The sequence below is a fragment of the Dendrobium catenatum genome, unplaced genomic scaffold, assembly GCF_001605985.2.
Source record: "Dendrobium catenatum unplaced genomic scaffold, ASM160598v2 original_scaffold_12804, whole genome shotgun sequence".
Taxonomy (NCBI): Eukaryota; Viridiplantae; Streptophyta; class Magnoliopsida; order Asparagales; family Orchidaceae; genus Dendrobium; species Dendrobium catenatum.
This window is the reverse complement of record NW_021331264.1, coordinates 308,591-323,361: the sequence shown is the minus strand read 5'-3', so window position 1 is coordinate 323,361 and position 14,771 is coordinate 308,591. Positions and strand designations below refer to the sequence as shown.

General features: G+C 35.0%; 1 protein-coding gene across 3 annotated transcripts; it reads right to left on the bottom strand.

Moving 5' to 3' along the window:
• Positions 1-19: 19 nt before the first annotated feature.
• Positions 20-8,173, bottom strand: LOC110100380 (syntaxin-52). 3 transcript variants are annotated; one of them, XM_020827849.2, is made up of 7 exons: positions 8,020-8,173; positions 5,729-5,948; positions 4,773-4,874; positions 4,412-4,512; positions 4,224-4,324; positions 4,098-4,142; positions 20-345 (listed from the first exon to the last, which is right to left on the bottom strand). In XM_020827849.2, exons 2-7 carry the CDS (start codon positions 5,944-5,946, stop codon positions 214-216), a joined length of 699 nt encoding a protein of 232 aa, XP_020683508.1. In that variant the 5' UTR covers positions 5,947-5,948; positions 8,020-8,173; the 3' UTR covers positions 20-213. The 3 variants fall into 3 exon arrangements, with proteins under 3 accessions (XP_020683508.1, XP_020683509.1, XP_028547387.1); XM_020827850.2 differs by having other exon boundaries at positions 5,729-5,951; positions 8,020-8,172; XM_028691554.1 differs by lacking the exon at positions 20-345 and adding an exon at positions 2,317-2,507.
• Between the last annotated feature and the right edge of the window lie 6,598 nt (positions 8,174-14,771).

Genomic DNA, 14,771 nt, shown 5'->3' with positions numbered 1-14,771 from the left:
ATAGTTCAGAAGACAAACATTGGAACATACAAACAAGTATATTGAAAGAGTCTGCAAATAAACCAATCACATAATAATTTTTTTCATAAACACATTTACAGAATGATCAAACTCTTAATAATAGATATAATGAAGGAAACACACTTCCTGCAAGTGGCAGATTGCACGCAAAGCAAAGGGCAACAAGTGGTAAGTTTCTAAGGCAAAAAGTTCTTACAAGTGGGTGAAAAGAAGCCAAGCGACGACAGCCAACATGACAATGACGACAACCGATAATAACAAGCACAAGCATGAGCAGCCTCCTTTTGTCCGCTTGTTGAGGATGGCCAACCTCTTTTGCACACGCTGCATGTATATAACAGAAAAAAATAAAAAATAAAAAAAATAAGGGTGAAGAACAAAGAGAGCGAAAGAAAGTCAACCAGCTATAAATCATAGAAAATGACAATCAATCAAGCATTAATTATCAATCAATATTACCTAAATGTGATAAATTTGTAGTATATAGTTCGAGCAAGTAGGTGTGGAACAAGGAGGATCTCAAAATCAGAAATTTTCAAAATTTTAAAGAATTTTGCAGAATATCTTTAGAAGCTTCTAGAAAGTTCTCAGAAATTCAAGATTCTTCCCAGAAGTATCTAGAAGCTGATGAGAATAAAAACACCAAAACCATCTATATAGCATAAGGAGTTTAAATTTTGAAATGGCAACGGACGTCAGACACTCTATAGGGAGGGATGCCAATGATTTTAATTGCTTTGCGGAGTGGTTCCAATTTTCATGTTTTAATTCTTGATTATTTAAGATTGGTTGGCCATTTTATTAGGCTAGTTTATATTCTTTAAGTTTGAAATTTGAACTCAGATTTAAATTATTTATAGACTTTCTTCTTAAATTTATATTTAGGGAGACCAAATGTATGCAGTTAGAAGCAGTTTGGATATGAAATAAAGCTGATTACTTCATCACTTAATGGAAATTTACGTCTGAGTTCTTGTTAGAAGCATCACATCAAGCAAAATTTATTTGTTTTCAATGATTAGTTTATGTAATTTTATTTTGTAATTTGAGTAGTTGATGATGGCCTTGAGAGAATGTGTATTTTCCATTTCCAAATGTTTGTGCTGGTCTATCAAACTAGAGATAGGAAGTTTTCTTAGGAATGTAAATTACTATCTTTGATTGAGAAAAAAAATCTCTTCCAATTTTTAATCTTGTGATAACAACTAAGACGTGTAATTCCTTCAAGTGCAATAGAAATGAAACTATTAACTCCGGGTGAAGTCATCTATTTAAGATAGTATGACGCTTGGAATTCTTACTTAGACAAGATATTTTCTTTCTCCAATTTATATTACATAACTTGTTATTGGCTTGTTATTGCTCCTAATTTTATTCAAATTTGACGCAACTAATATTCAAATTATGATGATTAAATAATAATTGCTCACTGATTTTGCGTAGTTCAAATTTCTAGATAAATACGATTAATAAAATATTGCTTGGATTATAATTCTCGCATATACTATTTATATTTAAAGAAAGTAAATTGTTAATTATTTAGTGGATAATGATTGATGAATCATAATTTCTCACAATATTAAAGTTGCATTACAACCCTGAATCATCCTACATCAAATTGAAATCAAAGTTTATAGTCACAACAACATGTGAAATATACAGAAGACATTAATTAGGATAATAAAAAAATTAATTAATGATACAGCAATTTAAATAAAATCAGGTAGGTTCTTATTCTACTTAACAATATAACTATCACATGACTCAACATTGAAGCCCTAAAATTGAAAAGGTTATAATCTTAAGAAATTTTTAGGAAAAAAAAAAAGAAAAGAAAAAGAAATTTTCAGGATGAATCAATAAATTGAAAGAATTTTTTAACATTATCACTTATTTAATTCGAAAGTAAGTTGTAGTTGTTGAAGCAAAATTACTAGGGCGTGCACAATTGCTTTGATAAAGTGCTTCAAGTAAAATTAAAAAAAACATGGGCTGACATGAAGCATACAATTAAAGGGAAATATCTAACAATTTAATGAATAACATAATGGGTTGCACAATCAAATTCAGAATTGTAAATAAAATGATTCAAGCGCTTTTGAATATTATGCAAGGTTTATAAGTCTTAGGCAAAAGTTAATGAAAGAATTAAGCGACAAATCAACAAAAATGTTATTTGCGGTTTCAATTACATTTTAAGTATTGAGGCATCTTACAGGTATTCTATTATGGTTATTGCAACTAGCCAATTCTTAAGAAAAACTCGATAACATCTCAACCATAAAAATACACATATACAAGAAACATATATAATTGAAATTGATATAGTTGAAGAAATGATAGTTCATGAGTATAATTCTAAGTGATTCATTTAATATGTTTCTCCTTTTTAATTTATCTCATCATCTCTTAAGTTAATCCTCCTCAGCTCTTCTCTTTGATCCTATTTTCATCTTGGTGGCTATAAATGGTGGTCATCAATACACCTACAATCAGGAATCCACATCAGACATTCAAAACAAAAAATGCACTGTGGAAATGAAGACCTCACCCCTTAAGGCTCCCTATGGTTTAAGGTTAGGCTTCATGGCTGATACTAATCTCAAGAATGTTATGTTAGATCTAGTATTTTCAACATTTTAGAAACTTGCAATGAACAAATCAATTATCATACCCATTAACAGGCTCAAATATAAGCACCCAAGTTCACTCGGGTCTAAGTGTCACCTGAGATGCCATGGAGAGCATAGTGCACATTTGCGTAGGTGGCACTCACTTAAACATCATTTTAATATTGGAGAATTTTTTATTATTGCTTAATTATTTTCTTGTTTGACTGACCAAAAGCCTTCATTAAGTTTTACTATGCGATGTTGCTCCATTTTCTTCAACCATGTTTAGCTTAATCCTTTTAATTTTAAGAGCAACTTCTTTTTACATTCTAGCATGCGACACAACCATTCTTCACATTCTTCTAAATCATAATTTTTTATTTTTACGGCACGCCTTTGTTGTGTATTTTCAAATTGTGTAGTTTTCTGGTGTTAATATACAATATAATATTATGTAAAACTTTTATAACATCAAATTTTATTATAAACTTCTTAATAATTTTATTGGCTAAGTTCCTGCAAATGTAATTAAATATGATACAATTCTTATTATTATTTCTATAGCATAAATTTTAACGAAATCACTAGTTAGCCAAATAAATATTGCCAATTTTAAATGCCCAAGAAATAGCCACTCTCAGTTTAACAAAAACTTCAAACAAAAAAGCCATAAAACAGCCTCAAATATGAGTATATGACATTTACAAAGCATTAATTGACTAAATACCTTCAGTAAATCAACCTCTAAATTTTAAAAGAAAGGTTTTATGCCTATTACTCTACTATTAACACTCCATACATCACACAATAGAAAAAAACATAAAATAAGATTCATAAATCCAACTCCAAATAATTGGGATAATTATGATGGTTATGTATTAAAAATTAGCACTTAATTGAAAAGGGAGAGCGTCTTGCCTATTGATTTTGGTCATTGGCAACTTTGGGCCTTGCAGCTTTATTATCTTCAAACTTATAAATATAACATGAATTTCCCCATTTAGGTAACTGTTTCAAAAATTCATATGCTAGTGAATTTAAGGGTTTATTTTTTTGCATTACATTTAGATCCAGATATCATGTAGTATCACACGGGCCAGAAGTAATAAGATTCAAACGCCTACAATTAATGACTTATAAGGAAAAGAAATGCATTTAGATTATTTTTCTCCATCGTGTATTATTAAGAGTCAAAATCTACTTAAATCTAATAAAATAATGTCATTTCTAACAGTTTCTAACCAAATCTTTTTAGGTCTATCTCTACCTTTCTTACTATAGGCAGAGTCTAAATTCAATAAAAAAAAAATTATTAACTGATTCACTCATGTCTCAACTATAAAATCTTGGCATAATTAAGACATGCCAAATTTCACCACAGCCAACTTGAGGACACATTTAAAAGAAATTCATAAAGAAAAACATGAAAACATTGAAAGAAATGACTAACTAGAATGATGTTACCTGCAGCCGAGAGTCTGTAACATCAACATGTTCGTCTAAATCATCCTGAAAAGGAAAGCATTAAAAAATTCTACAGCAACAAAAAGAGTATCAAAATGCTCAAATGCCAATGGTAGTAACGCATACAATTAATCTTGTCTGTAAATCCAGCTCTTCATTAACTGCCAATGCAATATGTTTTGTGCTCAACACTGTTTCCTCCAGCTGTTCAAGGCCCTCGTCTTGCTCTATTTATTAAAAAAACAATAAACAAGTATATAAACAAGTACCAAACGCAGAAACACAGCAATACAACTCAGAAGCCTTAAATATACCTTTCATAATTTGCCGTTGCAGAACAACCATACCATTGTTATCCAACCCTGTAGTTCTGTTTATCTCATCAGACTTCTTACTTTGACCAAGTAACTCTTCCCTGATAACACGAAATTAAACATTAAAAATCTAATGCCCTACATAAGTTTTTTACTCGTTAGCATTATTTTCAATGGATAAAAACTATTCTAAAATCCCATACAACAACAACAACAACAACATCAAGCCTTTATCCCACTACGTGGGGTCGGCAACATGAATACTTTTTCTCCATTGACATTTGCTTTGCTTTTGATCTCATGAAAGGAAAAAAATGGCAAGATAAATGAAAAATACAGCAGCAAGCTATCGTCATATTACCTCGTAGCAAAGTTTGACATGTTTAACGCAGATGCCATTTGCTTTGCTTTTGATCTCAAATTTGAAAGCATGTCTTGGCGCTTATGCAGCTCCTTTTCCGTTCTACAGATGTACAATTGGTTAATAAAATGCCAAATCATTTTTATATTCAAAATGTAAATCATGATGGTAAATCCTCATTCAAAAACCATATTAGAAGAATTCAATAGAATGTATCTAGATTGGGGGAAAAAATCAAATTGGACCAAATAAAACTTCAAGTTTAGGTGCATTAATGATATTGCGTGCATGTTGCTTAACAGAAGAAGAGTGAGATACCATTGTTGATTCATCATCATCATTAGTATTCTCCAACTACTTAGGATCAGCGTAATTAATCCTCAACTTATTATTCATTTATGTTTAATATTAGAGAAGTTGAAGAAAAGAAATAATTATTGTAAAGTAACATGAGAAAAGGATCAAAATGATCCCTTAACTCTTTATGAAGGACCAAAATGATCATCAACTATATTAAAGGAGCATTTTGGCCCCTTAACTCTTTAATGAGGAACCAAAATGGTCCCACAATGGGATTATTTTAGTTCCTTTTTAAGGACTTGAGAGACCAAAAAGATCATTCAATATAACTGGGGACCATTTTGGTCCTTCCTAAAGAGTCAAGAGACAATTTTGGTCCTTTTCCCAAACATAAATTTACCACCAGTACACATTCAAATCTTGACTATTCTCTGAGAAATGTGTTAAATGATCTTATGAAACTATTTGCCAAAATCTTCATTGTATTGCATTTCAAGTAAAAAGAAAAAGCTATATTCTTCTACAACTTCAAACAAATTACACCAAAAGGGGTGAAAAGAGAGGGAGGAGTGTGTTTCAACAAGAGCTAGTATATAGATAAAAATGTATAGGACTGCTTCTAATAAGAACCACAAGCTCGGGAAAAATCTACATACATTGGTTGCTTGCTTGGAAGCTTTAATAGAATAGACTCCAAACTATCCAATCTAGTCCCAAGAATTGTAATCTTCCTTCGAATAGCAGACATATGACGCTGGGTTTCAGGTCCTGATGGAGGCAAAGAACCCTTATCCGAAATCATGGAATTGATATCCTCAGCCAACCTTGAAGCATCATTCAACTCTTTCATCCATGACTCCAAGGAGGTTGCCATCACTGCTACATAAAAAAAAGAAAAAAGAAAAAAAAAAGTGATATCACTTAACAAAAAAACATGGAAGAAATGCATTGAAAACTTAATAAAATATGAAAAGTATGACAACAACAAATTCTAAAACAAAGAAAATAAGATCAAAAGAAAATGGCATACTAGAGCAGATACCAGAGCTAATACATGCTCAAATTACTAAATCCTAGAAGGCTGATGATCAAGCAAAATGAATTTCCCTTAACGTTTAAATACATGACAAAATAAAGGTAGGATTCTGTGGAAGGAAATATTCTATGGAAGCATACGAGCAGCAACAAGGGAAATAACAGGTATCTCTGCATCACGAATGTATTCATCTCCAATTCAGCGATACAATAACAGGGATGATAAACTGATGCTCGATAGAAAAGGACAATTAGAAAAGAAAAATGCTTCAAACAGGAAGATCACTCACAAACTAGAGCCAAGGAAAACACAATGAAATCAGAAAAGGGGAGAGACCAAAGACGAAATTACCTAAGTGCCTAAGAATAACGGAAAATCAGCCACAATGAGTGGAGTGTGTAGATGACCCCATCTATTTTAAGTCAAGCCGCAAGTGGCAGCTTCTCATCAGAGGGAGGATATGTAGATGACAACTTGGTGCCAAGGAGGAGCGCCTGGTTTAGGGGCGAAGTAAAAAATAATAATTTTTTAAATAGGGGCACAAATTAACAATTTTTAAAGTCTAACAAAACTGAATAAATCTAACTCTATATCACATTATTTTTCAGAATGGTGAAACACCATAAAACTGTCTCTGTAAATGAAAATTTTTTTCAAAAGGTTGAATATAGATTATTATTCACAAATCTAACAAATACGAATGAAATATAACTTTATATCATAATCATAATATACGCTATTATAAATCATCTTAAATCAATTTATGTCAATCTTAATTCTAAAAACAATATTAAAATAGTATTTTGAAAATATGTGAAAACAAGTATAACTACATTTTCTGAAGTTCAAAACATAAATTTATAATCTTTAAAAAAATACATTCAGTCATACATAATTTCTCATCTCATTTATCATAAAATATAAAATTATAATTAGAAAATAATGTCAAACAATGAAACAAACAAGTCGGTTGATCAGTCATCTATAACAAAAAACCTAATAATAAAAGAAAAAATAGGTGCGTGGAGATAAAAATTTTTTACAGAGATGAGATTAGGGGGGCAGGCTGCGACGTTATCAGTCTCGAATTGATATCAAACTTCCGTCAGGCATGCAATTTGCAGAACTAGAGAAGACAGAAAACTCTAAGGAGCTGTTCGGATGCAGACTTTGAGCAGGATTTAAGCACTACTTAGCCCAAATCATTCCTGACAGTAAAAAATTACAACCTTAAGGGGCTGTTTGGATGCAGGATTTAGGCCGGATTTGAGCTAAATCCAGCCAAACGGCCAAAAATGCAAAACCAAATCTCACGGTAAATCAAAGCCGCGGTTGACGGAAAAGTCCCTCTTTTCGTGGTAAATCACGGATTTACGAATCCTTTGGTTCGGCGGATTTACGGAATTTGGCCGAAGAAGCGCGCGAAAGGGAGAAAATTACCTTCACAGCAAGCGAGCTCCCGTTGTTGCTTCCGATCAAAAAAATGTCGTAACTTCCGATCAAACAGGAAGGGAACGTCGTCGAAGGAGCAAAGTCGGCAGCGAGTTTACGGGATTTAGCCGAATAAGCGAGCGAAAGACGATAAATATCGTTACCTTCGTAGCGACGTTGCTTCCGATCGGACAGGAGCAAGTCCTGAACCTTTTCAAAACTCCATTCACGCGAAGCCGAAGCAGCAAGGAAGAAATGGGGATGAGCAAAAAGCAGACCCTAGACGGGCCTAAGGCTCTTAAAAAAAAGAGGATATTGGAGATGGAGATAAATCTGATTTTGGAGAAATTCTAGGCATAAACATCAAGAACATTAAAACCTAGAATCCCATACACAAACATCAAGAAATCAAGCAATCAACAACTGTAGAAAATCAAAATAAGAGATTTTTATAGAACAGAATCAACGGAAAACACGCACCTCGAACGCAGAAGAGGATGTTGGTAATGGAGATGGGTCTGATTGTTCTTCCGGGATCCGACAATCGCCTTCCCCTTTCTCCTTCCCCCTTCTTCGCCTATCCCCCTTTTTTGACTCTCTTCCTTTTTCAGGTGGAGACTTTGGTAATTTGACATATCAGATAATCATATCGCAATGGGTATTTATAAATATGCCACAAAATTTTTATAAATTCATTATTAAAACTTATATTGATTTATATATATATAATTTTAAATATTTCAATTATATCAAAATATTGATATTAAATTAGATTAATTTAAAATAAATTAAAATTTATAATATTATATAGAATTTAAATGTTATATAAATAAGTATAAATATATAAATATTACAAATATAAATAGATAAAAAATTTAGGATATGTATATAAATTCTTTAAATTTAATTTAGGAGTGGAGTAAAATATAAAATTAAATAAGAATTATTATGAAATAAAATATTAAAATTAATAAATATACTCGTATCAAATTTGTGCTAACGGGACATCAATCTTAAAGTATTACGAATTTGAAAAAAGGCTCTGCTAGAGTTTGGCGATTTGTGAAACCCCTAGCCGCCCTTCGTCCACCTTGAAGTTTCTGCCTCTGTGAGGGGCTCCGGCTTTTGCTGGTGGCTAGTTTTTCCTCCCTCCACATGGAACCCCTCCTCTCCCCGCAAGATTTCCCCCCACTACCCTCGACCACTACTCCACCTTCTCCTAAGGGCTATGATCGGCTTTGGTCCAGCATGGTGGCCTTACCCGAAACTACCACCTCCTCCCTTCCCATCTCCTTCTTGGATACTCCCGAAGAGATAGTGCCTTTCAACAAAGAAAATATAGTTGCGGCCGCGGCTGCCCCTGAATGGGATCTTTGCCTGGTCGGATACTCTCTCGGTAAGAGGCCTTACTACGAATCTCTTCTTTCAGTGGCAAAAAAAGTGTGGAAACTTAAAGGTACATTTCTTCTCATAGCCCTCAGTGACGGTTTGGTCGAAAGGAGTGTGGCATTTCTTAGGTACCCTTCATTTTCCAAAAATGGTCTCCTCTCTTTCAACCGACTAGGGAAATTTTTTTCCCAGTTTCCATTTTGGTGAAGATCATTGACCTTCCCCTCGTGTGCTGGAATTCGGAAGGTATTTCGTGGATTGCTTCAAAAATTGGTATCCCTATAGCGGTTGATGCTCTAACTGCTGCAAAAACTAGACTGACATATGCCCGCATTTGTATTCAAGTGTCCGCCACTTCAAAATTCCCAGATTCCATCCCTATTTCCTTGGAAGAAAAAGTTATTCACCTTAAGATGCAATATGAGTGGAAACTGAATTTATGCTCTCACTGTAATACACTGACTCATTCTGCAGCTGCTTGTCCATCAAACCCTAACCCAAAACCTCCTTCTGAGCCTCCAACCCATGGATGCAGCTTCTCCAGATCGCCTCAGAATAGATTCCAATCTCGACCTCCTGCTCCTAAAGGCAATAATCTACTCAATTCTTCACAACTCTCCTCTCCACAAGCCATTAAAGACACAAACAAAATTCCCCCTGCACCTAGACTAAGGCGGGCTTGAATTTCTCTCACCCCGCTTCTTCTAACACCTTCACCCCACCACAAGTTATCATAAACACTCCTTCCTCTCACCCAAACCCAACAATTGATCCTTCTTCCATTCCTAGTTGTTCCTCAAACCCTCCCATAACAGCAACCTCCACATGCCTCATTTCAGAACTAGTGGTTCAATCATCCCATAACAACCCCACCATTCCAAACCTCAACTCACCCACCGATCCTTCCCTTGGGAAGACGGAGGAGGTTCAGGAGGAGGCTCCCTCTTTTTCTCTGAAGACCACTATAGACTCCACAAAAAATAAATTCAATGTTCTTCAGAGTTGCAACAATGAGCAGGATACTCTCTCTTCAGATAATTCCTCATCATACCATGAAGAGCATCATAGCAATTCTACTAGCAAAACCACCACTTCAGCCCAAAAAAAATCCTCCAAGGGGCGAGCCAAAAAACCCCCAAATGCCAAAAATAAATGATTAGTCCTTCCATCACAGCTTTGGAATGTTAGAGGTTTTTCCTCCTTTGACAAGGTTATTTGCTGCAGGAAACTTGCCCAATCTTTGAGGCTAGATATGTTATGTATTCTGGAAAACATGATTCACCTCTCTGCTTTGTCTGATTCCCTTTTTTGTAACAACCACTTGGTTTTTGATCAGGAAGAAAGCTGCAACAATTTCCTTGCTCCAATTCTGAAAGAATTTGGATTAAGTGGTCCCCTGATAGGATTTCCTTCAACCCTTTTTTCATATCTTCTCAGATGATCTCTGGTATGTTTTTTTTTTTTTTTTTCTAAGCCTTTTCTTTTATCTATTATATATGCTTCCAATAATTTGGATGAGAGGAAGGGGCTTTGGGAGGATATTACTTCTATTGAATCGTTGGAGGAGATCCCTTGAATTTTAACGGGGGATTTCAACTGCTGTAGATTCCCTTCCGATAATCTTGGGGATAATGCTCTAATGCAAAGTCGGCTGCATGATTTTAGTGATACCATCTTCAATATGAAGCTTAATGACATTGCTTCTGTGGGAAATCCTTATACTTGGTTTAACAAAAGGCTGGATAAGCTTATTCATATTAAGACTGATCGGATGCTAGTGAATGATGATTAGATGGCTTCTTTTCCCAACTCTCACTATGTCGTAAAAAGCCCCTTTTGCTCTAATCATTTTCCAATTGTGCTTCTTCCTGGTGAAAAACCTTCCACCCCTCATAGATTTCTTTACAAAAACTATTGGGCTAAAATTGATCAATTCTGTATGACATTGATGTCCATTTTTTCTTCTAAATATATTGGGCATCCTTTGGTTGATTTTTGTAATAAGCTTAAGCAGTTGAGCTCTCAATCAAAGGTAATAATTGGGCCAATTCCAATTTATTGGGTCGACATTTGGATTCTCTTCATCAAAAGCAAGAAGTTTTACAAAATATGTTAAGCAGGGATTACAACAATCCTGGTATCTCCCTTGCCCTCAAAAATATCAGTAATCTAGTGTTGGCCACTTCTAACTGGACTTCTTGGATTATGCAAAAGGCTAAAACTAAATGGCTGTCACATGGTGAAGATGATTTAAAGTTCCTCTTCTCTAGAATTAAGATTAGAAGAAACTACAAAAAGACTGTTTTATCTCTCACCATGTCGTCCAACTCCTCTTCTTACACTGACGCTATCAAGACTACCATCAAACACTTTCAAATCCTTTTCAATACGCAATCCCTACAGTCAGTTGATAAAAATATTTTTCCTAAAAAGAACTGTATCCCGCTTGATCTCATTGATAATTTTATATTGCACATCACTGATCAAGAAATTAAGAAGGTGATTTTTTTAGGAGCCTCTTGCTCTGCTCCTGAACCTGACGGTTTCAATTTTAATTTTTACAAGAGATCTTGGATTATCACTGGCCCTTCTATTTGCAAAGCAATCAAGGTTTTTTTCACAGTTCTTATATGCTTCGGGTTATCAAGAATACTGCTATCACTCTTATTTCTAAGAACAGCCACGCTTCTTCTAGATCGGATTTCAGACCTATCTCGCTTTGCAACACCATCTACAAAATCATTACTAAAATTTTGGCTTCACGCCTTAGACCCATAATGCCTCTCATTATTAAAGGGAATCAAACGGGGTTTATTCATAAGCGAGTCTCCACTAACAACATTATCCTTGCTAAAGAATTGCTCTTTCATTCTAGAATCTCCTCCAAATATAGAATCATGTGTGCCAAGCTTGATATTAAAAAAGTCTTTGATAATATCTTTAGAGATTTTATTTTAGCAAGGCTTTCGCAAAAGGGTTTCCCTAGCTTGTTCATAAAATGGGTGGAAGCTTGCATTAAGGACGTCAATTTTTCTCTATGTATTGATGGTGCCATAGAGGGATACTTTTCCTCTACTATTGGGATCAGACAAGGTTGCCCCTTAAGTCTGTTACTCTTCTGTATGGTCATGGATGCTTTCTCTTTCCTTTTGGATGATGATACTAAATTCCAAGCTCCTATGGTGGATGATATTCGCATCTCTCATCTTTTATATGCGGATGACCTTCTCATCTTTGGAAAAGCAGATGTTGAAAATTATAATAGTTTGGTCAAGATCTTGGAAACTTTCTCTTCTGCCTCCGGCCTTTACATTACTTATAGCAAGAGCTCTATCATCCTTCCCTCTAACTGCCTCAATGCTGACGCCATTTGTAGCACTCTTAAAATTCCTATTCCCTCTAAGTGCATTACTTATCTTGGTATTCCTATCTCTTCCTACAACCTTAAAGTTGTATATTTCTCGAGTTTGATGGAGGTTATTAGCCACAAATTATCCGGTTGGAAAACAAAATGTTTATCATTTGCTGAGTGATTACAATACCTTCGCTTTACTATATGAAATACCATTGCTTATTGGATTAGAGGTGCAATTTTACCAAAAACTTTTATGAAGCAAATTGATAAACTTTGTGCAAAACTTCTCTTTTTTTGGTGACATTTCTCTTGAGAAGTTGCATATGATATTGTGGAAAAATACTTGCAAACCCAAAAATCATGGAGGTCTTGGTATCCCTTCTTTAAAAGCTCTACATTTTAGCTATCATTGTGCTCTCATTGTCAGGATCTATAACAATAGGGATTTTTTGTCCAATTGGCTTTTGTTTAAGTACACTTCCCCATGGAAGCCTCCCCCATCAAAAGCTACCCATTTTTGAAAGTCTCTATGTAAGAATGCAATTACAGCTAGAGAGAAATTCCATTTTAATGTTTGTAATACCTTTCAAATTTCCCTTTATTAGGACTATTGGATTGAAGGTAAACAGATTGCTGAGGTTCTTGGGCTTTCTCTTTTGCAAGGGCTCTTCCCCATTAATGCTTCTATTGACGTTTTATTAAAAGAAGATGGGTGGCAGGTTCCCATCACTCTTTCCCCGACTGCTCTGAATATTCTGAACCTGCTTCAGTCAGATAATTCGATTTGACTGCATTGGAGTGATAGTAATAGGATGAGTCTCACTAAGTATATTAACTACTTTTATAGACAGCTTTCCACGGTTAATTGGCACAAAAAACATGCCTTGCGTTATTTTATCTACTGTTGAATGACGATCTCTAATGGTTTAAAAACTACGGACAACCTTATATGAAGTTAATCCTCAATTTGTTCTTTTGCAACTTATGTGCTGAATCTTCTTCCCATATATTTTTCGAATGTAACTTTTCTTTTGTTATCATAAGAAATTTGTTGCCCCCTCTTATTAGCCATCTGCTAAGGCCTAATTTGTTACAAGTGTTTGAGAGCATTTCTGAGGCAATTGTTAAAGTCCAGCCTGTATATTTCCTTTTGGCCTGTTGCTCGGTATACATGATCTGGAAAGAAAGAAATCAGAGGAAGTTTGGAAATTCTCAAGCCTCAATTGTCTCCCGGTTTCTCACATGATTCGAAGAGCTGCTTTCTTGAAAATTTCTAAATGGAAAAACTCGGTTATGCTGCTAGACTGGCTGTAATCTCTTCAGCTAATTTTTTGGGACTTCTCCAGCCTTTTCTTGGCTGTTCTGGAATAGTTTTCTGCCTTTTTCTGATCCAATTAGCTGATGGGTTTTGTTTTTTGATGGCGATGATGTTCGGATTGCCCCTCTCTCCTTGGACGGCAATTTTTGTCCATTCATGATGCTGTGGCTGATTTATTATTTGTAACCAGGGGAATATTTGATCTTCGGCAATCTCTATGGTTGAGCCCGCCTAACCCCGGGTTAGATTGTTCCACCTCCCTCTCTAGTTTATAGTTCAATTATTTGTGCTAGCCTTTTCTTTATGCATCTTTTGGCTTCTCATGCTCTTTAGTGTATTTTGCTTCACCTTATTTCTCTTACACATGTAACTATTTCCTGTTTAATGGAATAGGGCTCTGCCCTCATTTTACCCAAATTTTTTTTTTTTTGTGCTAACATATTTAACATTTAATAAATAAATAAATGTACATGTAAAAAATGATATCATTAATTAATTAATAAATGCCACAAAAATTATTACTGAACCCTTTTCATCAAACTCGTATACACCGAATTAAACTTACTCTATTATATATATATATATACCACATCACAAAATTATCTTGATCGGGCACGAATCTCGAGACAAAAGCTAGTTAGAAACTTAAAAAATTAAATTCGGAAGCTCCTGAACTCCGATTTCAGCGAACTTACAGTCAAACTGAGCGTCTTGGAAATATGAACCCAACGACACCAAATTTGACTCAATCCGAGCCCAAATGAGTCCAAATCAAGGACCTAAAGCGCTGTTGGAAGGTTCGAACCACAATTTGAGTTACCAAACGGTCTCCAATTTTAACGAGCTTATACTCGAATCGAGCGGCTCGACGAGACGAATCCAACGAGCTTAAGATCGCCGAATTCCGACATCATTAAGGCCTCCAAATGTCCAACGAACGGTGCACGATCGAAGGGTTCAATATCGGCCGTCCATTCAAACCATTCCCTATTCGCCCATGATCGCACACCTATTTACGAGCCATGCCACTCCAGAAAAACTATAAATAGAGCCCTCATTCTTCACAAAGGGGACTCAAGTAAAGAGAGAGAAGAAGAAGGAAAAGAGGAAAAGACGAATCCTCTCCTCCTCGACCACCGCCGGAGCTCTTCCCGCCGCCTGAATACGCCG

Bases quoted from the DNA above. Each gene is read 5' to 3' on its own strand.
- LOC110100380 (XM_020827849.2), bottom strand. From the start codon at position 5,946: ATGGCAACCTCCTTGGAGTCATGGATGAAAGAGTTGAATGATGCTTCA. The intron at 4,875-5,728 runs GTATGTAGATTT...GTACATCTGTAG, and splicing joins CTTCCAAGCAAGCAACCAAT to AACGGAAAAGGAGCTGCATA. The intron at 4,513-4,772 runs GTAATATGACGA...TCGTGTTATCAG, and splicing joins ATGTCAAACTTTGCTACGAG to GGAAGAGTTACTTGGTCAAA.